Source organism: Balearica regulorum, chromosome 20 (assembly GCF_011004875.1).
Source record: "Balearica regulorum gibbericeps isolate bBalReg1 chromosome 20, bBalReg1.pri, whole genome shotgun sequence".
NCBI classification, from domain to species: domain Eukaryota; kingdom Metazoa; phylum Chordata; class Aves; order Gruiformes; family Gruidae; genus Balearica; species Balearica regulorum.
Window position 1 is genome coordinate 4,015,222 of NC_046203.1, and position 25,966 is coordinate 4,041,187.

Here is a 25,966-nt window from a genome sequence, read left to right on the forward strand (position 1 = left end):
AGTCAGATAATTCCAAGAAGTTTGTTAACATTCCAAATAGAGTTCTATGCGGCTCTCCATCAATCATTACATACAACTTCAAAGTCTGGCACTACTAAAACTGTTGCTAATGTGGGTTTTAAAACGTGGTTACTGATACAAAATGTAAAATTTTCAATAAATTAGGTCAATTGATTAAAATCCATTATGATTTATGCTCATTTAATGTCCTTGTGTTATTCCTTAATATGCTACAATTCTACATGAAAGTTGCATTGACAGACAGATAAAATCCTCGTAAGAAATTACACAATAGTCATTAGAGAAAAGTTAACAAACAAAATGCCTGAGAAATAGAAGACAGTCAACTGCAACAACAGTTAGACCGATGGATTTGATTCTTAATGTTTTTCTTTGTTACAATGAGCCCTAGCCTTTTAAATTTGTGTGTGTGTATATATATGGGCACAGATATTTGTTAAGTGAATGAAATGTTCTTCCACGTCTATTCCCAGAGGTGCCTGGTTCACCCCAGACACTGCGGAGAGTTCATCCTTCACAGTGACATCACTGCACAGGATACCTACATCGAAACAGTCACATTCCCTCTGAGGCACATCAGCACCACTCAATGATTCAAAGAGGATGCTTTTTAGCATCACATGGCACTCCCTCTCATGAAGGCTGAGCGTTCAGCTTTCAAAGGGTTTCCAGCTCCTTCTGGCCCAAGGCCTCTGCTTTTATAACAGCCTTTGATACACGAGCATTCATCATGTCTCCTGCTCAAATGTTGTGGGAAGCTGACTCATACCTTTGAATATAAAGCGAACATCACCAGCAGACATAACCAACGGAGCATAAACACAGCTATACTTCCTGAAGCCTTTACTCTGTAGTGTGTTTTACTACACTGTTCCATATCAGTTAAAGCAGGCCCAAGGCAGATGATCTACTTTTAATCCCTGGCACTGGTTTCTTACCATTACTAGCTCACTTCTCTCTGCCCTCCAATTTGCCAGCTGCAAAATGGAAATAAACTTCCTTCCTTGCTCTCCAGGTGATTTGAGGCTTATCAAACAAAAATTGTTAACGTTTGAGATGATTAGCATAAAAGAGATTAACATAAAATATAACCACTATAAACAAGTAACTTCATGTCTGGATTAGGACAGAACACATTGCAGACTGATAGCTACTTTAGACTCAGGAACTGACTGTTGAATGACTCCTAATGTATCATATTTCTATAAAAATAAAGCTCTTTAGAGGAAAAAGCACATCTATTAAATTTACTGACAGGATACATGTCAGTATGAAAAGTCTACAACACAGAAAAGCTAGCAACAAGGTTTTAAAACAACAGAAGCAAACCCCCCAAATGTTATCTAGTACACAAATCATCCACAAATGAGATTAAATGTCTCGATGATTCCCTTTTCTTTCTTTTTTTATGCCATAAATTGAGGTATATGGTGCTAAGGCAGACCACAAAATGTTCAAGAAAGAAAACTGAGATGTCAGGCATAGAAATTTGGGTAAGAGGCATAGCAGGAGCATATTAAAAGAGTGTTCAAGAGAAGCAATTGCCAGCATTGTCTTCCCACAGACCTATCAACTGGCCAGAAATCCAAGGCATGCTGAAACACATACAAGACAACTTTGTGAGGTTTAAAAGACTCTGAAAAAGTGGCCCTAGAGAAACCAGGTATGCTTGACATTTTCAGAAAGCCGTCATTTTTACTGGTCTCTTACATCATTCTTTCAGGAGGGTCTCACTGTATGATTAGCAGATCTGCTTTTTTTCTACCCGTATCAATCCATCCATTAGTACTTTATCCTTAATACATTTCAGCTTTTAATCACAAATGCAGATTATGAACTCTTGAATGCTATTGTGGAAATATGATACAGAAGGAAGATGCTACCACAAAGAAAAGAATGACCGCCTGAGCAACTACAGCTAATAATATACCTTGAAAGCAAAGAGCTGAGGTGTTCGTTTGAATCAATACAAAATGTTTTAAGCAAGGATATATAATATCTGATGCCTGTAAAGAACAAGGCAAGCTAATACCAAAGTGGTATTTGATCTTTCTTAAATACTAGCAATATGGATGTTTCAAACATTGAACTCTTCCACTGAAAATACTGAATATCAAGATTATATCCTTGGCTTGACCAATAAGTAGCCATAACACTTTAATAAACAAAACTAACATATTATATTGAAATTGTATTATATTGAAATATTTTTTCAAATAAAATTAATTTCAAACCAGTATGTTATCTCTCCAGCAGGTCCCAATAATTACTTCCCAAGTTTACTAAAACTAAAAATTTAAGTTTCATGTTGTAGTCAAAGTCTCATACCTCAAGAAAACCAAGAAAACTATTAAAACAGTGTGAGGACAGCAATGGAGAACGAAACGTTGATCTGGATGCAGAAGAAAAAAGTTGCTGTTTTAGCTGTGAAATTATTAAGTTTCTTTTAAAACAGCAGTTCTTTGGAACTTAGGAGAACACAGACCCTGATTCAAGTTAGCTATAAAGATGAAATACCTCAACAAATTCTTCTCTTCTTTTTGATATAAATTAAAATCTTGGTAAAGTGGTAATCCTGCATTTTTATGTGAAGGATGACTCCTGCAGTACTCACTCAAATGGCAATCACAAAAGTGCGTTGAGATTACTTTCAAGAATTTTTCATAGGCTTATTGAGGTGAACGAATTTCACACAAATGGTTCTCTGAAATGCCACCATCCTGCTACATACAGTTACCAAATCACTGTTCTTTCCCAATTTTGAGAAAGAGAAAACTCTAGATGTGTGTGTTAAATTTGCTCACTTATTAGAACCAATAAATCATGGAATGTTAACAGTAAGTAATAATAGAGTGGTGATAATAATAAAAGCTTTACATTTTTTAAATAAATATCTTGACTTACAGCTTGAGATAATTACGCTGTCAATGTCCTGTTCATTTGCTATCTTTTCTTAATTAAAATGGCAAACATTAAATTCTAATTTCACTTGGTACTTCAAAATGCCTGTTACTCATGTACTTTTGCAGTTAGCAACACAATGTTTCCCATGCAATATTTACTATAAATTAACCACCTAAAGTTTACTCCAACATCTAGCAATATTTTACAGAACACAATCTATTACTAGGCCAAACAGAAGTAACAATTGTTATCTACTTTGCTGCTGACATTAAACAGAAATTGTAAAGTGCACGGTCCTCTAGAGTACTCACATTTTCAGGTATACTAGGAAGCTCTCTGATGTCAGGCACAGTAAAGTAAGAGTGCTAAAAAAAGAGCAAACATTGATTATTGCAATATTGTCAAAAGCAATCTAAATGTATTGCTTGGTATTAGTAACAGCAGTAACAGCAGTTGCTCAGCTAAGTAAAAATGACAGAACATTTGTTACCAACTACCAGTGTGACTTCTTTGTCATGGATTTTTAAAGCTGGGTTCTCAGATCACACGTGCAATATGAAATGCATTAACATAGAAAGTATCAAATGCTCCTTAAAAGTTTTATTACATATTTTTGTTCTTCAGAGACGCTGATACAGACTCACCCAGTGTATGACCTATGCCAAGGAAACTCCGAGGCAGCTCCACAGCCCACTGCAGGTTGCATGATGGACTATAGGAAACAACAGCAAGCAGGTCCTTCGACTTAGAGCAGCAGTAAGTTTCACTCAAGGCAATGGTGAAGTTATGGAAATTTACTGAGAAATGCTTCCTAAAGTTTTATGCCTACTTACCTGAAAAACATTACTAAAGTCCTAGGTCACTTTTATATGCCTTAAAAAACACATTTTGAAAGACTAATCCATTATATTGTTACATTTTTAATTGTCCGCATTCCAAGAGACCAGGTTCACTCTAGTTCCCAATCTGAGCACACATGACTTGCCCGATTCTGGTTAAGGCTTTGGGAAAGGAAAGGAGAGAACGCGACCAAACTGCTTTTGTAAATCAATGTTGTATGCAATTTATATTATTTTTAACATGTTAACAATTTGTCTTAGGGCTACTTATTAATTACTTGCTGAAGCTTTAAAGGCTGTTATATTCTTGGCATAGTCCCACAATTGGCACAATTTTCTTGTATATATATCTCAGACATTTCAGTGCTTCATGAACAGTCTATAACCCGAAATAGAAAGTGGGTTTAACAGCTACACTGAATATAGACACTAAATGTATAAACACAAATTTTTGCTTTTTGATATATCACTGTTTCAGTTTGGTTGAAAAGATGTGATGCAAAGACACAGGAATAGTATACGCAGCTGTATCACCCCAACCCCAAAATACACTTGTAAACAGCCAAAATAAAATGTGTAAAGACACCACAGCTAACAGTCCCTTGGCTGCTTTTTTATATCCTTTCTTGCTTCATCGCCCATGAAATGTCTGAGACAAGGGGAGACTGGCAGCATTCCTCGAAACCACTGGTATGAAAAAACCAAAATATCCCAACCGATTGCTGCCTTTCGAGACAGCTCGTCCCCTTAAACAGAAGAGCTGTTCATAAAGAGCTGGCCTCAAGAGGCCTGGGACACTGCTGCTGCCAGCTGGTGACCTAGCAAGGCCAAACAACTGTTACCTGTCGACTGACATTACAGGGTGAAGTGATGAGAGTAAGCTGCTTGTTGCCAAAAAGTACTTCAGGAGGAGGAAAGGAAATGAGAGGCAGAAGAGAACTGTGACTGCACACACCACTAGTTTCCATGTGAACTCTAAATGACTAATTGGCAACTGCAGCAATGTGCATCTTAAGTATTTTTTTTCACTACAGACTGGAACACAAGGTCGGTCTGCAAAAATTAATTTGAAGAGAAAAACCCCAAAAGACTAAATTCAAAATACAATCCCATCAATGAAATCCCACATCTATTCTTTCAGTGTTCTTTGATTAATTTTCTCACAAGATAAAAAAAGGTGAAATAAATCCTGTTTTGTGCGTCTTTGTCTTGGGGGGAGAAAGAGGAGAGGAATCAGAAAATGGGATAAACAGTTAATGCTGAAAACACTGCTCTGACAGTTTGCTTTCCAGTCTTGTCCCCCTTGCATACTTGCAAGATCTAGGAGTTCTGCAGAAGCGTGGACAATAAATGTCATGTTGCTGCTTTGTGACCTCTCGCAGGTCACAGATGATATGGTGAGAAACTTCCATGGGGAATATACACAATCTTCCTCCAATTAAAGAACAGCATCTCAAAGACATCTGAGGTTAAGGAAAGGGAAACAGAGGGCCCCAAATGTGAAAAGGGGAATTTCACAGGTCTGTGTTCTCACAGGAAAACAACATTTGCTACCGAGTTCCAAACAGGAGAATTCCTTTTGACATTCCTCTATTATGACATGTAATGAAAATTAAACACCTTAGTTTACATCTCTCCCACTTCACTTACCACTCCAAGATGAACAGAGGTTCCTGGCTCAGGGATGGTAAGTTTATGAAATTTTTCTAGGAGCTCACTCCTTTGACTATCCTGAAATAAGGAGAAAAAACAAAAAAAAAAGAAAAAGAATACTAAGTAGGCATTGCTATAGCAAGCTAAACTCCAAGATGGAAGGGCAATGTTTGTGGAATTGGGAGCTTAGAGAACTTGCAAGTGTAAAGAAAAATGTGAAAATAGATTTATACATTAGACTGAACAGAAACAAATGTAGTTTCCTCTGACAGCTGGGTTTTATAACATGATTTGTTTAGAATACTTTTTTTTTTTAATATGTATTTCTACATATTTCTGCAATCTACTGAGTCACCAACCTGTGTGTTACATAGTTACTCAGCTCACAGCAAGCCAGTTTTCACTGCAAGTTCTTTATAACAACTCACTACCTTAGGGTAAAGCTACGCGTATTTAATTCATCTAGATGAAGATGTGATCTTAAGTGCTTCTACCTCAAGTGTGAATGACTCTGACAAATGCAAAATACAATTATTACCACAAAATGGTAATAAATCAAAGCAGAAACCTAACTGGGAAGATTATACTTGTAGTATTTTAAATACATAAAACTAGGCTAGGTGTTGCAATCATATGTGATTTCTCTGTATCATGAATTATCATTTATAAACCTAGAAGCAAATTTTAACGGCTTAGTTCACACTTTTTCGCTGCCTCAAGACTGAATTTCACTTTGTTTTGCTTTAAAAGCAAAACAGCATCTGCAGGCCTTCGGTTAGATGACATGACATGGGTAAGCATTTTGCATCAGTAAGCTTAGTTCTACACTTACTTTACGTGGATAAACCCCTCAATACGAGAATCGCATGGATGTGCTGCACACAGTTCATGTAATCGGAAAGTCTGCACAGCGCGGTGACTGCAGGGAAACCACTTACTTGTGGTGGATCCACAGTCACATTCTTGGACTCCATCTTTTCCCAAAAATAATTTAAAAGCATATTTATTTTTCAAAGGCACTTGCCAAGCTTTCAGCTTGGTTGAATATGATCTTCTATATTACTGCATCATACAGATTAATAATTCACATGGTCATCTCTGATATAAGCACTTCTTAAAACAGCTTGTTCTCATCCACTCTCCCTCATTTGATTTTGGGGCAGGGAAAAGAAGGGTTAGTACTTTAGAATAATACCTGTCCTTTTGCTGAATAATCTGCCAAGACATTGAGCAGCTTATAAAAGACTTCAAACCATGGGAGGTAACTAAAAAAAAAAAAGAAGGAAAAAGCATATATTTAACTTACTAAATCTCAGTTAATAAAGATTGCTGGCCTTTACCATACAGATGCATCCTAACAACAGCCTCCGCCGGACGTGACACTTTATAAATATCTGTTAGGAAAGCCACATCAGACCTTCCCATTGAAGGAGAACACCGCCGGAAGGCTGAACAGCCCTTTCCTTTGAGAACTGAGCTTCAGCATTTGCTCTTCCCCAGCGCTTCCAGCCACCTGTGGGCACTAAACACCAACCGCGGTCACCTTCCTTCTCACCCTGCACATAACAAGCATACGATCCGATGGAAGGTTTTAACCTGGAAGGTAAATGTATGCTAACGTCTCTGCATCCATGTACAGTGGAACATTTTTCATTGTAATTATTTCCCAAAGTATACGTTGAATAACTAGCCTTCTGTACGGCTGCTGAGGGTTCTATTAAACTGCAGATAGACAGTTGTTTTGTTTTGGAATCCTGATACAACTGGATTTTTAAAATTGCATAACCAGTATTGCGGTTTTTAACTGTTGTCAAATCTTATTCCACATCCTATATCAGCATATTTAGCCCAGCCCTCAGGTCAAATAGAAACTTTATCTTAAGCAAATTTGCACTCAACTTACAGAAGTAATAAAGAAACAAAATTAAAAGACAAACATGCAGAAAAATCACATCATTTTCATTTACGTTACGTTTCCATTCCATAAAATAAGACAGACAGCTAAGATGTTACTTCTCACTACAGTATGCTGTGGTATGATTTGGTACCCTATTTTCATGACATAGTTCTTTATTTCAATTCTTTTTTAAATACCAGCAAGGAATTTCCCCTCAGCTGCAGCGAATAGGGAAGCCAGTTTGCATGACGCACAAACTGATTCTCCCTTTAATCACAGATGCTTCCTGAAGCAAATGGATTCCATTTTGATATAGCTAGACAGCATTTAAAGTTTTTATAAAATATGACTACATCCTGACAACTAAAAAAAATTGAGTGCCCCACGGTTCCTAACTGTACAGCTTTTAGTAATAAATGAAGTGAGAAGCTATATATGAGACAGATAAAGTGAATGGCACTCCATCATTAACATTTGTTTGAAGCCTGCAAATGCTACTGTAAAATGTAAGTAGCTTATCAAAATATACTGATAAGCAACTTAACTTTTCATGTTATATGACAGTATTATCATTTAAATTAATATGCTCTAAGCATCTTTACAAACTTTGTATTAGAATAGAGCAGAAAGACAGACAATTACCACTTTAAACAGCATTTAAGTTTGGCATTATATTGTAAACAATCAAGAAGGATTAGTTAGAAGATTCTTTCTTTCTGTTTAGTTAAATAAACTTCAGCAGAGTTAAAAGCCATTACAAGAGTAACAAGAAATCCTCTCAAAACATATCTGCTAAGTAGAGATTAAGAACCTGGTAAACAAATCCTTGCAAGGCATCTATCAAAAGAGTCTGAAAAGACAGCAAACCAAGGCGGCAGAAAGCCCCTGACAGTAGGAAACCCAAACTTATGTCAGGAAGGCATATTTAAAGTCCTACTTAATTGCTCAGGGACCTTGCTGGAAAACTGCATTTACAGAATTACAGTGAGAATCTTTTAAAATATTATTGAGTTTATAATATATGTATCAGTATAAAAGCAATAAACAAAAGCAAGTTACCTCAGCTTTGCCAAGTTGCGCTTCATGTCGAACCCCACCGCCTGGGGCTGACAGCAGCCCAGGTCCCAGCACCGTTTGCAACAAGGGGTGCCTGTACCCCCAGGGACAACACAGAGCTCTGAAACCAAGTCAGGTTGTGTTCCTTCTTCAAAGATTTACTTATCGGTCCTGTCGGGGGCCGGTTTGTTCTCAGCTAAACCTTACCTTGCTACAGATTCAAGGGAGTTTTCCTTAGTACTGCAATACACTCAACAGGACAAATCTGTAGGTTCTACCCATGAGAATACTCCATCCAAATTCAATTTTAATTCTTTCACTCAGAAGCTAGAAAATAGCTTCTGTGATCTAGTAAAAATAACCCACGTAAAGTCTCATATTCACAGAATGTCAAAACTTCAGCAAACCCTCCGTACAACAAAAGGGATGGTATCACCCTATTTCTGTCATACTTGCTCACTCCTTGTTGGCTTTCCCTTTTCTCTTTACTATTATCTTATAATGAACTTCATTATTGTCCTTCGCTTAACACTAACTCTTCCTTATTTTTATCCATTTTTTTAAAATTTTATTTCATCCATGTTTTCCAAATAATGGTTTAGCATCTCTATATAACTGCTTCTTTTTCTTATTTTAAGAATAACTTCCCATTTTGAGGAGAAGCTTCATAGTTTTGAAATAGAGGAAATTAGCTGGTATTTGAAGCAGACCTCAACACGATACATGGCAATCTGTGCAGCTCTTGCTCGAGAGAGGTGCAAGACAAGATAAAACAAACCAACTCAATACAAAACTGCATGAATTATGTAGACAATCTCACTTCAATTTTCACCTCCCTCCTTTGTCATTGCCGAATTCAGGATCTCTCTCATCCTGAAAGCTCTGGGTACATTAGAAAACTGATTTATCCTGCCATCTTCAATACTTTTACTTCATCACTTATTCCATGTGTTTGCTACTCAAGAGTGAAACAGTTCTGCTTTTCTAAGACCAAATTGTGACCAGCTAAATTTAAAAAAAAAGCATAAAAAAAAATAATCAAGAAATATAGTTATCTGAATTTGTTTCTAGATCTCTGCCAAAAGGAAAAAAGCAAAGGTGTGGATTTTTTTCTTACAAAAAGCAAATCCTCGAGGCAGCCTTTAAACACACCCTCTCCAAAGTAACGGAGGTTGAATTTATAACCAAAAACTTTCTGTACCACATGCAACTTAAGTAGCACAACTGGTAGCACTACTGAAGATTTATGGCTTATGACTTGCTCATATTTAATTTGTAACCAAACACTTCCCCTTCCTCTTAGCTACCTTAGAACTTTTGATTAACTCTTGTTTGCGCAGGTCATAGGTTAAGCAAAGGAAGGGAAGCGCTCTGCAGTGAAATTGCCCAGAGCACCGCAGCATGCGAGCGCGTGCACGCGCGCACACATCCCCCTTCCAGCAACATCAAAAAAGCGACAGACCAGAGATTCTTCAAGGGAGTTGAAGTTCAAAGACTCCAATAAGCATAAATCAGATTGTGGTCGAAGAGTAAACAAAACTAAAAGGGCAATCTGATTTTTTTTTTTTTTTTTTTTAATTTTACACCCATTTTCGGTTTCCTCACACATATATACACGCACACACATAGTGGAATAGTTGCCAGAAATCATAAGAATCAAATCAAAGCCTAATCAAATTAGGCTTCTTCAAGCCGAGAGATCGGTTTAGCACGCTGCTTCTCTCTCCCCCTGAACCTCCAGTGTGCGGTGCAGCCTCAGTGCTGGAGACAGCCCGGTCCGACGGGAAACAAATATGAGCACAGGAAAACTGCTTATTATGCTACATAAGGTCTGCACAAACTCTACTGCACAAGTTGCACAGTACCGTATTCAGTAACTCATATGTCATCACCTTTTTAGTGCACTCCTTGAAAGTACAAAACATCATTAGTTACATGTGTCACAGCAATTAGGGTCAGTCAAACCGTTAAGACAACAGTGCTGCATTGGGCTTGTAAATACAAATGTTTCCAAAATGTAGTGTTTAAAGAACAGTGGTGCAAAAACAACTGACAAGCCAGGCTGAGACAACAGGAAAGATATAAAAAGAAGCAAATTAACATGATAAGAAACCCCAACAATCCCTGTAGGTAAGGTGTTTGCAGTTATGAAGAGGTTTACCTCTAACGGAGTAGACTTGCAACAAGAAGTAGAGCCTTTTGTACTGTGACTCCACAGCCAGCTGAAGGGGCTGGGGGAAGGCTGGAGGATGCAGATGCCCAGAGCACTGGCAGCTGCCAAAGGCACAACTGGCCAGCCAGCACCGCGCTCACGAGTCCAATCTGTACTTCAAAAGTTACACTGAACAGAAAATGTCATCACCCAATATTAGCTGCTACACAGATGAAAATGCTGTACTGCAGTCAATTTAGCTGTGAATTTTTCAACTTATTAATCCACTCGTGCGTTTTAACATATGAAAGGGAAAAACTACCCTATCACAGCAGCACACGTGAGGTCACATTTTCTGACCCCAGGAAGGACTGCAACCAACACTGGAGAAGATTAAGCCATCCCCTTTGAAATAAAGCAACTGCATTTATACGCACAGATACACACACACACGCACACAAACCATGTGTGTATGCACACATAAATGCGCACATTGTCATTCCACACAAGAAGGATGCCGTAAGAGATCACCCAATAGAACTTCCTTTAGTGATACTAAATTGCCAACAGCAATGAAATTAGGCAGAAAAGTAGATTTCCAGGATCCTCCTACTCTCATTAAACACTTAATTGAAAAGCTTTTAAAAACAAACAAAAATTAGCAGCATTGTTTACAATAAACTTTTTTTTTTTTTTTAAAACACTTAAAAAGAAATCCCCCCCTCCAGCTGACTCACGCTAGGGAACATTAACTGAAACTAACATCTTAAATTTAGCCCGGTCAAATAGTACGTATGGATATAAAGCAGAAAGGCCACAATAGCACACCCTCATTCCAATCTATTACTACTCCAAGCCCTCTTCTCGCTTCTTTGGCATGGACAATTTTGGAAATAAAATTTCAGTATCTACAGCCACAAATACAAGTTAGCCTAAGGCAAAAACTATACCAGAAGGCACCACAGAGTTCACTGCACTGCTCTTGTGTCCAGTCTACCCTGTAATTATTCAGTTTGGGATTTTAAGCACAGGTAAACTCCCCCCTTCAAAAACATCGTAGCTTACTGAAAGATTTCAGGATCGTGTACAGTGCTTTGGCTACTGCCCTATGTAAAATGAAGGGCTCATTGATAGTAAGTTATGGGACTTCAGGCTGCACAAACACGAGAGCTGCTGTTTTATCTCCATCAGAATACAATGATTAGTTTCCAAAGACAAACACCAAGAAAAGTATGTACAAAACCAAGATGATAGCTCTGTTATAGTGACTGCCTATATGTAAAGACATGCAACTAGTCTAGCCAAATGGAATTGTCCAACAGTAAATAAGAAAATGCAACATCTCTAAGAATAGCAAAGGGGAAATCTTTGAGCAACATATCTACACTGGCATGCAGCTGATTTCTGTATCAAGGAAAAGATACCTTCCTTAGGAAAAAACAGCTGTTTCTCATCCAGTTCTGAAGCATTACTAATGAATAGAGGGTTTGATAATAAATATACTTTCTTTGAAATGTGAAAATTTCACCATTATCATTTCTTTGATATTTTTGAGCGCTCATTAGAATGAAGGAGAGTCATAACTTACAGCATGTACCACTCTAAATCACTGAGCTATCTCAGGAATACTGTGCGTATCCAAGGTCAAGCATAAAGAGGGGCTGGGCAAACAGGCAAACACGGTATGGAACTAGGAATTTTACTTACTGTTAGAAAGGCAAATCTCCAATGAAGTGAACGTAAAAAGGGAGAGATTTTCCTGTGTTAGTTGTACCAGACAACTCCCATGGAGGACACAATAACAAGGTAACCGAAGTGTGCAAGAGCATTGTGAAAGCTGAACTCATCAAAATAAACTCCCAGGGAACACTAAAGAGACTGAAAGCATATTGAGAACTTCGGCAGCAAAAATGCTACATGTTCCAGTAGCAAACTCTGGTGGCAAGGGATACCTTTTAAAATTATTTATGAGTATTTGCTAATTACCATAGCAACTGTGTATAAAACTAATTTTTAACATTGACAGCTCCAGCATTCAATTTTACTGGTGTGCCGACACCATTAAAACGCAAAGCAAACACTTCTGGAAAGGTACCTGTAGTACCTTTGGTTTCCTCTGAACCCTACAAAAGATAAGTACCACCTTAGTTCACACAACTTCTACAGAATATTAGAACAACTTCCACTCCGTATATAGGCAGAACTGCATTTTTGTGCGTTTATCTTTGTCATTTGAGATTCATGAGACTGAGTAACTGGTCTAACACCAACATATTTAATGCTGCATCTCACAATAGACTGACTTCTAACCACACAGATCAAAAGTGGAATTTATAACATGCATTTATTTATAACACATTCTATCTATTTTGATAACAGCATACCCAACTGCCATCTCCCTTGCAAAACAGAACAGTCATTTCCATTTTACAGATGGGCACACTTCTCTGTAGTGACAGGCTTACAAAATCTGCCTGTATTAGCCAGGACTGGAGTCAAGGACTTCCTCAATCTTGACCTTTTGCTCAGTGCAATAATCTACCGTGGCCTAGAATACTTAATTCTGTCAATAATGAGCTTGGCTCTTACATAAGCTATAGTACGCATCATCACTAACTTCACTGGACATACTGATTGACAAAAGTGTAAGGAAGAGAAACTCAGGCCAAGTATTCCTTCTGCCTGCACGACACTGCATGTATCGATAAAACGCACTGGTGTTTCAGCTCATGGACTCTGAATAATTAATTCAAAACACAGATGACCTGGTACTTGGTTGTGGCAGTGAACTCACTACAAAGCCCAGTAGATTCTTAGGTGTCAAAGCGTTGGTCTAATGAGTGAAACACCTTTTCTTGCATGGTCACACTCATATGGAGTGACTGACTTGTACCACTAGGTGTGCGTTGCCTCATTCTTTATATCCACTCCAAGCAGCATCACTGTTCCAAACTCGAAATCCTTAAGACAGTAATGTACAAAATCAAAATCTCAAGTAAGATGCAGCAAATTGGGGAAAAAAAGGGGGGGGCGGGGCATTTATTATCACTGTTATTATTACTACTATTATTAATTTCAACCTATCGACCCAATGAATGCTCCTGGTGAAGCAGAACACTGGTTTTGTGACTCAAGGGATCTGTACCTGCAGGACAAATGACGGATCCTCCCATCGGGAACTCTGAAGGTATCTCTGTGGGTAATGCCACCATCACGTTTGAAAGAAATGGTGTATGGAAAATACATCAAAAATTTACTACAGTCTCTCAAAAACTAATTATCTTAAGACTTCTTGCATTGAAAGATAAACTCTGCAATTTATACTTAAAAACAATACTGCTTCTTTCCATCCTCCCGCACCTGGTAACTAATGATTCTCCTCCCAGACAGCATTATTCCTAATGTTAGCAATCATATTCTATTCTGAGTTAATAACGGTGATCGCAGATTCTGATCATGAACTCAGTTATGTTTGCCAGTCACTGTGCTCTTCAGTGGGTTTATGCAGACACAACTTTAAACAGCAAAAGCAGTCGCCAAAACACTTTTTCCTTCCCTTCATTAAAAATGTAAATTTCCCTTTTTTAAAAAAAATTCCACCTTAATTTTTAACAGCTAAGACTAAGTTAAATGACTTAACTACGTATTTTTTAAAATAATCCTTTTTCCTCTCCTCAAGAGAGACCCGAGTCTTCATAGGCCTATTATTTTCCTTGCACTAATACACTACATCTTAGTTTTGGCTGGGACAGAGTTAATTTTCTTCCCAGCAGCGGGTGTAGTGCTGTGGTTTGGATTTAGGGTGAGAATACTGTTGATAACACACTGAAATTTTAGTTGTTGCTTGACGGTTGGACTTGATGATCTTAGAAGTCTTTTCCAACCTTAAAAATTCTATGATTCTATGACTTTTCAGCTTCTCCCACTGCCCTGCCAACGAAGAGCAGGGGGGCAAGAAGTGGAGAGGGGACACAGCAAGGACAGCTGACCCAGACTACCCAAAGGGATATTCCATACCATATGACGTCACGCTCCGTATAGAACTAGGGGGTGGCCAGGAATGGAACTAGCTGAGCATCAGCTCCAGGCACGAAGAAATTGTGCTGTGCCTCACTTGTTTTGTACGTCCTATTATTATTATCATCATCATCCTTTTCTGTCCTGTTCAACTGCCTTTATCTCAACCCACAAGTTTTACCTTTTTTCTTTTCAATTCTCTCCCTCATCCCACCGTGGGGGTGGGTGGGAAGCAAGTGAATGGCTGTGCGGTTGTTTTAGCTGCCGGCTGGGTTAAACCACAACACACTATTAAATTTTTTTTTTTCATCTTCCTTTCCTTCCCCTACCCAATGTTTCCAGCATTTTTACAAAACGCATTTGAAAGAACCAAGACATCTCTGGGCTCATTTGGGAATTTCCGTAGGCTAAATTCCCAGTTCAGCCATTTATGTGTTCCAGTGTCTTCCCCTACACCTCATGGAACTCAGTACCTCATTATTCTCTCTTCTAGACTCAGTCTATTGACACATTCTCACACTTGTAAGCTTAAACACATACACACATACTCACAAATCTCCATAGCAACATCTGTGCATGTTGATGAGATGCAGGCTTACCTTCCACAGAATCAGCCAACAGCCTTTTTTTGAACATCACTTTTTCTTTTTTTTTTATTTCAAACTTTTGTCTCTGCATTAAACCTCAATCCATCTGCCATTGTAGAGAGCCACCCGAATCCTTTTCTTTACTTGCTCTTGTAGGATTTCTTTCCTTTTTGCATTTTCCCTGATTTTGTTATAAACTTCCCTTTGGTAATTACCCATGAGTGATCTTTCCATGATTCCATGAGCTTCAGTTAAAAGTTCAGTACATATTTTAGAAGTATTTAACCCCACAGAACGGGTTCACACGGAACTCGCGCATCTCATCTCAGGGAGCATCTTAATACGATATAATTGTCAATAGAACGTGCTTGCTTTGGTGACTTGCCACTGTGTATTAATAATAAAAGTCAATTAAAACATTCCCTTTCCTGTTTTTCTACCCAGTGTGACCAAGCATAAGCAGTTACAGCAAGACTCACTCGCACAAAGCCTCTCAAGTTCACTAAATACCACTATTGAACCCAACCGCTCCCCAAACAGCTACAGTGGCTCTTGAAACGGAGCAGCAGCGTCTCTCACAAAAGACAGCTCACAGGGACTGAATACATCCCTTTAACAACACGAACCCAGAAAACTGTAACAAAGAGATTTATGATGTAACAATTTTACATTTTAGTCAAGCTAAAAACTGCAAGGGCAGCTTGAGATAACCATTCCAAGGGTCTTTTGTTAGTGTGCTAACATCTAATTGGGACATGGCAAATGGAACTGAAGTCTGAGTTTGACAAAGCTGTCACCCTTTCTCGGATTCTTTGTGGTCACTCTAAAATCTTGGGGGGAACAGTCTAGTGCAGCTGCACTGTGGAATTTATGTAAATAAAACGAATTCAGAAGAACTTTAGCACTACAGTATGCAACATCATGAAGCATCTATCAAGCCAGCACACAGTAATCTCTCCTGCTTCTCGCAGGAGCCCTCTGTGAAGGAAGAAAATAACATAATTTTACAGTCTGAAAAAGAAACAGCTTTTCCACGGAAACCATTTCACTGAATGACATTTTATACAAAAAGAATCTGTGTTTTAAGAACCCAGAGCATTACACTTCAGACTGGAAAACAGGAATACCACACATTTTGGCTTATAGGTCCATGCACAACATCCTATATTCTGTACAAAGAAACTGTACATTCACAGACACATACAGGCATAATTTAGAATGTACAAAATTTGAAATATCTTGAATAGTCAAGCTTTTTTCTTGTGAATTACCTATCACTGCAAAATTTAAGAAAGTTTACTGAATTTTATGATTAATTTATCTCAGAAGTATCTTTAAGGTCTGTTCTGTAATTGGGGACTTTCTGTTTTCCCTCTGGTAGATCACTCCTTTTAAAAAATCTAAGATTTTTAACTTCTAACACACAAGTTATTCATACCATTAGAAAACATGCCAAGTGGTATTTCTCCAGTCAGTCCACACGGAGAAAAGAGAAAGGAATTCATTTAAGAGACAGAACCTAGGGTCTGCTGAAACAAAATGCAAAACTGTAAGTAGGTTTTGGAGAGTACCTACATCTCCAAAGCCTGGGGCACAGGCCGATGACAGAAGAAACTGCAATTTGATCAGCTTTAGAACAGTGCAAGCCCTACTACACAAGGCTGTTATGGAGTAGAAAGGTGCAGTTCTTACTGTATCCAGCTAACGTAAGCATGTCTGACCAGGCTTACCAGCCTTCTCAAGTTTAGCACGCTATGATGATTAACTCTGGAAGATCAAGTGCATTATCTTAAAAAAATAATAAAAATATTATATGTTTTTTAGTAGATGTAAAATTAACTGAGAAGCCTCATAAACTCCCAGACACTACCATAAGGTCTCTTGTCCCTTTTCAGAAGAGAAAGTTGTAAAACTTTGGGGTCTTTTACTTTAAGACCATGAAAGAATCTTCTCAAGCATGTTTGAGAGCAAAGGACTGAAGTAGTGACATGAAATAAAGGTACTTTAAAAAGTTTGCTTGCCATTTACAAGGCAAATGCTGACAATCATGTCTTCATACTCTTATTAAAACCACAGACAAAGGATATCCCATAAAGCACACTTGGTGAGAAGATGGGCACACTGAAGTACTCGACAGTTCATAATACGATTTATGAAATGCAGCAAGATAGCCTTGGAATTAAAAAGACAACAATTCTGCTCCACTTAATCCTAACAGGAACACATTGAACCATGTTTTTACTTGGCCAGGGTTAAGTAAAATGTTAAGTAAATGTTAAGTAAAATTAATAAATAAAAAGAGGGCAGAAAACAGCCTTAAACTGAGAAAAGTTACAGATGATAATGGCATTAAATTTCCTGAACGTTAAAAAAATTGGTTATGAAGTAGTTAGAGCACTTTGGCACCCAAGGCCTGGTTTTAAAAAAGCAGGATGCAGCAGGCAGCGTGAGAGCCTAAAGATCACCAGTGAGGTGACAATACAAAGAAAGGATTCCAAAGGCTTAGCTTGTCAAGGAATCTCTTCTCAACCCATGTTTAAAAGCACACCTGAAAGTGCTGGAGAGAGAATTCTAGATGTGGCAGACAATCAGAGATCCCACTAGGTTTGAGACATCTGGCATCAGTTGAAATCCATCACATTTCATTTGGGGATCAAAGACTACTGTTAAGTCTATCACAGGTTGAAATAGTAGATCCTGAACAGCCTTTTCATCCCGATGCAAATTAACCCTTTTTCCTTGACCAGAGAAACAGCTCCTTTTCATTATAGATTCCAATCATATATGCTTGTTGAGCTACGTCCTCTAGTACTAAGGCTGAGCTGAAATTTCAGTAGAATTACAAACTACTTAGTTCAAATCAAAAGTTCTCCCTATCAGCAAAATGCACAGTGTGCTACAGCACACACTAGTAGTACGCATGCCTCCTAATAACATGCAAAGTTTGGTCCCCAAGTAAGTTGGTAGCAAATCATAAAAGTTAAACTCAAATCCAACCACAGACGAAAGAATCAAATGAGAAATTCTTTATTTCAGTGCTGAGATGGTACGTGGAATTCATACTTTGGGAATGTGAGAAACTGGGCTAGTCACGCAAGAATCACTTTACTTACAGTAAATAAGCATTTGTAATACAAGACGTGAATGCAGTCCTTGAAGACTATAAAGATCAAGTCAGAGACTGATATTTGATTGCAGCTTGTTTATGACTACAGCATACAATGTTTTAGGATTCACAACAAACATTTAGGTGTAAAAAGAAACATTATGAAATGATAGTACTTGACTCTTCACCTGCAGAAATACCACTGATGAATCTGATCAACAGACTTCCTGAAAATGTGACACACATTGACAGAAAAGACTCTCAGGCCCTCTACCTGGCTAGAGGGCACAATTTGTATTTATGAGACTTCTTGTCTAACAATCAGTTTAAGCAAATTATTAAAACAGGAGATCATCCACAATCATTTTATTCTTTGAATACTCAAGCTGGTGCACCAACACTAATTAATCCTCAACCACATCGAGGTAAGATACTGTTAGGTAAATAATACTCGTAGTTTGAAGGACGATCTGTCCCTTATCAAGCATGTTAATATACAGTCGGGGTTATAAATTAAGGTGTTTATTTCAGATCCATGCACAGTCCAGGTAACAATGGCTCTAGGAAGCCACGTAAAGCCCCTCTCCTATTATTACAGTGGGCTGAATCACGTTTCCTTTTGAAACAATACGCAGAAGTCAACTCGCGCAGCTTTCCTCAGCAGTTCTACCTCTCAGAACAGCCCCTGCTTCTCCAATTACTACTGCATAACCCGAGGGCTCCTGCCACATCTTGATTTTTGAAGGAGGAAGTTGCCATGTAATCTCATTGGGGGAATGTTGTATACATCTGTCAGCACGTACAGGATGGTTTCATTCCTGACAGACGCGTTTTAGGTTGCTGTCTGAAGGCTTACAAAAGTGACCCATTTGTGGAAGAGAAGATCTATCCATCTGGTACTTTAAATACTTCCTCCCTACTTTTTTGGTGCCAGGGAACTGGGTTTTCCCCAAGGTGATGCGCTAATTCATTTTGTATTAGCACTAAAATGGAAGTTTCTGAGCCAGTCAGCCAGGGCCAAAGGTAATAAAAAGTGACATAATTACTTCTGTTACAGTTGTTCAGCAACTAAAGAAGGTGTGACATGAAGCCTTAATTAATTAAGGAAAATTGGTTTCTGGTCAGTAGGCAAGACCAGTGAACTAGCTGGACTAGAATACAGTATTCTTAGTTTTATCCAATTCCACCAGTAGCAATACATTTGTATTACTAACACTTGACATTTTTTGTTGTGATCCTTCTCATTGATATTTTACAAAAGTGTTTTGACATGCAGTCAAGATTAAAGCTTTGGCACACCTTCACTATTCCTTAAATTCACTAAAATTCAGTTAAATTAGCATTGGTCTGGGTTGGTAAGGTAGAGGGAAGAGGAGAAGGATGGGAGTTTTTTATTTAAGCAATCCTGAGTCTCTGAGAAGGACAGTGTTGAGAGAGATGAAATAATAGTTAGAAGTCATAACTAACTTTGTATTGTGTATTTACTCATTGCATTCTGAAAGCAAACACTGTTCTTGTTTCACATTTTCACACGTTCTGTCAAGAAACTCCAATGATGCGAGGTAACGTCAATAAATTGGAGGTCAGAACTCTACGTTACCTAGACGCATACCAAAACAACAACAAAAACAAAACAGCAAGGCAATAGCAGAGAACAGATACTTTCACTATACTGATATCATAATTTTTGCTCAAAGAGGGAATATTCAGAATGAATGGCACTTAACACTGCTATAAAAATTACCTGGAGCTTGTTCAAACCAACTGACAATTCCAATCCAGTGGTGTTACATGACAGCAACCAGTCCATTTGAACTCTAATTTCTACCTGAAATCTAATCTCTGGTCTTATACAAGAGGATTTTTATTTTTTTCTTAACTTATTTATTTTGGCAAGAATTACCTTAAGGAATAAGGGAGGGGGACGGGGGAACGGGGGGGGGGAAAGACCAAAAATCATGCATGGACTATTATAAACGACAGCTAAAATCCTAAGTGGTCCACCTTTCTTCTTCAACCCATGTATCAAGGATTCGTCTTTTACCTGCCCATCCTTACCTCTAGCTCTTTCCTAAAACCATCGTGAGGATTCATTTCTCCCTTCTGCACATACTCCTCATGGTATTAATTTTGCCCTTTACTTTTATTATAATAATAATAATAATAATATTTTCCAACAGGAATGCTCTGCTGTATGATAGCAGTGTGCCAAAGTCAACATACTTGTGCCTCTGACTGCACTTCCATGAAGGCAACATCCATGAACTCAGATCTCCAATTTTACTCCTGCTACGATTAAAAGCAGCAGGCAGCAGACCGAGATGAAACAAGAACAAAGGACTGTCAGCAGAGAAGCAACTTTCGGATAAGAGCCCTGCATTAGTTTGTATGGTCAACAGCTTCAGGAAATGTACGGAGTAACTCAAAGCTGTGGTAAACTCAGTCTAGGACAGCAGAAGTTTCCTTCCCTTGCCCCTGCACATCTCATTATAGTTTTCAGAGTCAGCAAGTGAAAATGTCTACTAAAAGGAGAAACAAAAAAACCACAACACCCCTTCCCGCCTGAAGGGAACTATTTAGAGTTCTAGGTTCTAAATGTCTGAGGTTTGGAGTAATTGCAATATTACCTTACTAGATTAAATAAATTGCCAAGGGTTTAAATATACAGCACAGACTACTCGTGCTTTGGACTCCACAGGCGAGACAAATAACGTCCTTAACTTAGAACAACTGCCTAGATGTAAAGTAGGTTTCATTACAGCTCATGAAGTGAAACACACACCTTCAGAGAAGGATTCATCTGGTCTTTTAGGCTTGTAGTTAGTATAAATGTGAATCACATTCCACGGCCTTCTCCTAGTTCAATCCATTTCTAATCTTCCTGTAAATATTATGACCAACAAGATCTGTGAAAATCTTGCATGACTTATTGTCACCTTTGGAAAAGAACATGAATCCTTTACATCCCCAAGCATTCTGAGGAGAAGAGGGTTAACCCTGCACATTAAAAAGCTTATAATACCAGGACTGCTCTAACTTGTGGAGCTGTACAAATAAGTTTACAAATTTTCTTTAAGGATACAAACTTTAAAGACACAGAGAACTACAAGTGGTTAAGGTAACTGTAATCAGAGCAAGAATTCTGCTTTGCCCAGAACTGGAAGAGTTGACAAATAGCCCAGATGTGCAAACAGCTCATTCTGGAAAGCAATAATCCACTCCTGTATGTGTGTGAGAGCTTGGGACACATCACCTCCTTATTAACATCATTAGAATGCGAGTACCTCCAACCTGTAGCTGCGTGCCTTAAAGCATTTCCATACTCCCGTTCCTTTCCCTATCCCCCCATCTCTGCTCTGTGAGCCCTTGTTCTTGCATGGCTCCTGCCACCGCAACACAATTTAGCCCTAGCAGTACCGGCAAGCGAAGCATGCGAGGAAGCCCGTCCTGAGCATGCTTCACTTCGGGCTCAGGATCAACAGAAAGCAAGGAATAGCAAGAAGACACATTAAGAGTTTAACTGAAATGCACATTTCTCTATTACCTAATTTTGAACTCAAGAACTACAATGCTTTTTCCTAGCACCGCTGTTGCAATCGCACGTTAGAACAAACTTCCTGCGGCTATGGAGCAGCAGCAATCCATTGGTGCAGGTTCTAGAGTGAGATTTGGAAGCATTTTACTATAATCTCCTCATAATTCCAACTCTGTTTTGTGTCTGCCTTTATAGGTCATTGTTGGCCAGATGGAAAATATTAAGGAAAAAGGATTGCAACTAAATCAATCGGCTGTAGTCTGCTGCCAAAAGGCCCCAGGCTAACTACAAGCAGATTTGCAAGCAGGCTCTGCTCCGTTACAATCTGAGATCTGGCACATCCTTTGCCCTGACTAACAGCAGGAGGGCACGGGGCCAGCTGAGAGCAGCTACTGTGCCAAACAGACTGTGCAGGTCTTCCTGCTTGAATGCTTCTGCAGAAAAGGAGAATCGATGGGACTCTTTTGTAAACAACTCCCTGTACTTTCTGGCTGCTACTAACTTCAAAAGTGGTAGAACTTTATCCCACTACAAAATTAATGCAAGTACACAGCTCAGACCTGTTAACTAAAATCAACATGTAGAGAAATAAATACCGGTGTTAAAGGATAACACCTAAACTTTCAACTAAGAATAATGATCTATATACACACATCTATAGTGAAAAACTAAATCAAAACATCTTTTCTCCAATGCCGAGCACCATCTACAAACAATTAAAAAATGGCTGAACAGTAGTCAAATAAAGTAGCCAAATAAGGTATTCATATTAATATTTTCTGCAATCTTATTTAAGAGCAAATAGGGACTTAAATTTAATTATGGAAAAATTTGACTTCTAATATTTATTTCTAATATATATTTCCCAGGAGATAATCTCTTTTTTTGGTACAGCTGACGTATGTGGTTATCAATCATCAGGTCCAGTTTGCCTAGGAAGTTCAGTGGGGAAAGATGTATTTTCCTAATATTAACCAACTAACCCTGTATGCATTCAACGTTTTATTCCAGGCAGCCTGGCTGCGGTACCTGCCCCTCTGGGCCAGATCAGGTACCGCTCAACAGCCGGGGAGGGAGGGAGGGAGAGGAGCAGACTGGTTTCATAGTATTTTATTGCAGTAGGATGTATTTTTCTGTTTGCAATCAAGATCAAACCACATAAATAATTTCTGTTTCCAGTGAAAAGTAACAGAAAAATTGATAGAAACAGAGGGGAACTTCTGTTCCAAACATCATCACCAGCTGATCACATACAATAAAGCATCTCCAGCAAAGACTTCACATCCCCTACTCCATCCGTAAGGCATGTGTCACCAGCGAACACAAAACAAGAATGAAGGTGTGGAAGACAAGGTAGAACAAAAGCCAAGAATGAAAATACCGGATTTCTCAATTCCTTTAAAAGCAACGTAACTGGTGTCCTTCTGTTACCTAGAAAGACGGTTCTCTCTTTCAGAGCATCTGTCATTACAGAAAAATCCAGAGTTCAGAACTTGTAACTTTTTTTATCTTTTCTAAATCTTTTTCCTATTGCATTTAATATTCAAATTTTAATTCATTTATATTGACATCATCAGATAATTTTCAACTACAACTAGAGGACTCAGCACAAATTGGTAATATTTTGGAAATGTACATAAAAGTGAAACAGAAAGGGGAAAAAGACTGGAAAAAGAGAAAAGTACCTTTCTATGAGGGATTTATTTTGCTACTATGAAGAATTACATAAATAGAATTTAACATAATAAGCAGACTGTAGTATATGTAAGGAAAATGAAGCCTAGAAATATGAAACCTTGCTCCAGGCCTGTCCATTTCTGCTGAGCCATCCATGGACCTTGCCATTTCTGTGTCTGTGATTATGAGGTGTGTGGATTAGCAAGGTTCTACCATATTTAAGTTTCAACAAAAATATTTAAACTAATTCAACCATGCTTTAAAACTTCAAGCTCAAGCTAGCAAAGCCTTTAACAGAGCCACTGACACCACAATGGAAACTCCAAAGCTTTTCACTCAGTGTCATTTAATATATTCCCTATTGACTTGTTATTTATCAATTACATCTAGTTGAAAATAAGAATTCATTATTTATGAGTTCAGTGGAATCGACTCCTTTCAACGTCAGTCTTAAAACTCAAAACATCAAAATGCACTTCTATTGCTACAACTAGGATGTTGCATACAATCTCAAAGAAAAAAAAAATTAAGAGAAAATACTGTACACACTTTTCACATATTAATAAAACAGAAAATACAAGTCTTGTAGAATCAACTGCATTCTTTAAGACCTGGGTTTGTGACACTGCTCTTTAGACAGATATTTATATATGAAAATATGTAAAATCCTCTTACATTTTTGCACTCGTACACAGAGATGAATGCACCTTCTTATGCAATACATACACACAACATAGTGATGATGAATGATCTCAAACATTATTAACTTGAATAGAAGCATTTTAATGATGGGACAGAAAAAATGCTTTATCATATGCTTTTGATTTTTTAAGACTATTCTAATAAGTGTATTTTATTCAGTATTGCAGAGGATATAGTTTCAGAACACTAATATAACTTGAGAGACAGCGCAAAATTTATTTAAAGATACTTGAGCAGGATGAGATACTAAAACAACCTTACAGGCTTTCTGAAATAAGTTTCTAGAGTCTTAAAAAAAAGAGAGATTAAAATAGAAGATAACAAATGAGCAGATGTAATACAAAAATCTATTCCTCTTTTCCTGGAACAGTATTTTTAAATAGCTCATCTCTATCTCGTACAACTTGTAAGGACAATAAAGAAAAACCACAGGAAGTTTGGAAAAACTATACACTGGAAACAGTGTATCAGAAAGAAGAAACACAAAGCAGATAGCTAAATTTAATTGATGTCAAGCTCTCTTTTTACTAGGTTCATCACTTTTCCATATATATTCTGACAAGTAACTGAAAATAAAAGCCAGTGTCTGTTTAAGCAAATCAGCAGGGGTAAAAACCCTAAACTTTTAAGATGTAAACTGTTTTATAAACATGTCAAGTTAAAGCAAAATGCCTGCAACAACAGGAGACCCCTTCCAACCCTGCACGCTACATTCACAGCACTCTCACAGTTTCTAAGCCACTTTAGATCCATTTCCTCTCACAGGCAGCAGAGGAAGTGGAACTGTTTTCCTACAGTTAAACCTTGGAAAAAACTAGAATTTCTGTGAAAGAAGGGTAGAGTCTAGCTACGAGTCTTGCCTGCCCTCTCTTCATTTCTCTGTAAGGTCCATGCAAAGGAACTGAGAAACGTCTGCATCTTCAATGCTTACTTACATTCAATGCATGTGTTGAATCCAATGCTGAAAAAATAATTACCAAAAAAAAAAAAAAAAAAAAAAAATCTATGAAGGTGGTAGTCAGAGGCTCAATAACATCATTTTTATTAGGTACAATTCTGTGGTACTGTTGAATCAGAGAGATCCAATTTCTCATGATTTATACATGTAGTTTTTGTGGCCTTTGCCAATGTCTAATAGAACTGTATTTTCTTTCACCTCCGATGTGTTTTAAGAAGCATAGGGATTCCCAGGTCGCTACAACACAAGGACAAAACAGACTGTCCAAAAAGTGTCCCATGGCATTTCCAGCCATTACCAAACATCTTTTTGGAAGGCTTGAAGTATCATATAGATACATATGGAAGCAAAATACTGATTTTGCTTATTACCATTTTATTCAACATACAACTAGAATAAATCCTCATAAAATAAAGCCTGGACTTTTTTCTTATTTAATTAGACTAATAGTTTCCTGGGTCCACACAGAAGCCTAACAGCAAAAAGGGGAAGAGAAGAAATCAGGTTAAAGAGATATAGAGAGAGAGGTGGAGAAGGTTGGTTTGTTTGTTTTTTAAATGATATCTCTGCTCTGGGGTTATGTACAGTCATTGCTTGCAGCCTAGACTTGTAATTACAGCTTTAAATTAGGCAAAAGAAATTCTTCCTCTGTTGTAGGCAAGCCTAGCTAGATTATCAGTTCTCTTCCTCTCCTTTCAAAAATGTGGATAATACATAAACTTTTCTTTAAAAACTATAAAATAAAATTACTTAAATGGATAAAAACACTAATCTCATGCAGACTACAATGAACTAAGTGTAACCTAACCTTACCAAGAAAAAGCACCCAAAATCATTTTATTCAGCTTGCCAGAAGAGAAGC

The 25,966-nt window shown here is 37.9% G+C and overlaps 1 protein-coding gene across 11 annotated transcripts in view; it reads right to left on the reverse strand.

Annotated features, from left to right (window-relative positions):
- DENND1A (DENN domain containing 1A) overlaps positions 1-25,966 on the reverse strand; it is a 213,369-nt gene that overhangs the window by 118,504 nt on the left and 68,899 nt on the right. For 10 of the 11 annotated variants that reach the window (XM_075772395.1, XM_075772403.1, XM_075772402.1 and 7 more), the window contains 3 exons: positions 6,613-6,682; positions 5,415-5,495; positions 3,237-3,290 (listed from right to left, as the gene is read on the reverse strand). In XM_075772395.1, coding sequence (XP_075628510.1) covers positions 3,237-3,290; positions 5,415-5,495; positions 6,613-6,682 — 205 coding nt within the window. The remainder of the gene's footprint in view (positions 1-3,236; positions 3,291-5,414; positions 5,496-6,612; positions 6,683-25,966) is intronic. The other variant, XM_075772400.1, reaches the window with a different exon arrangement.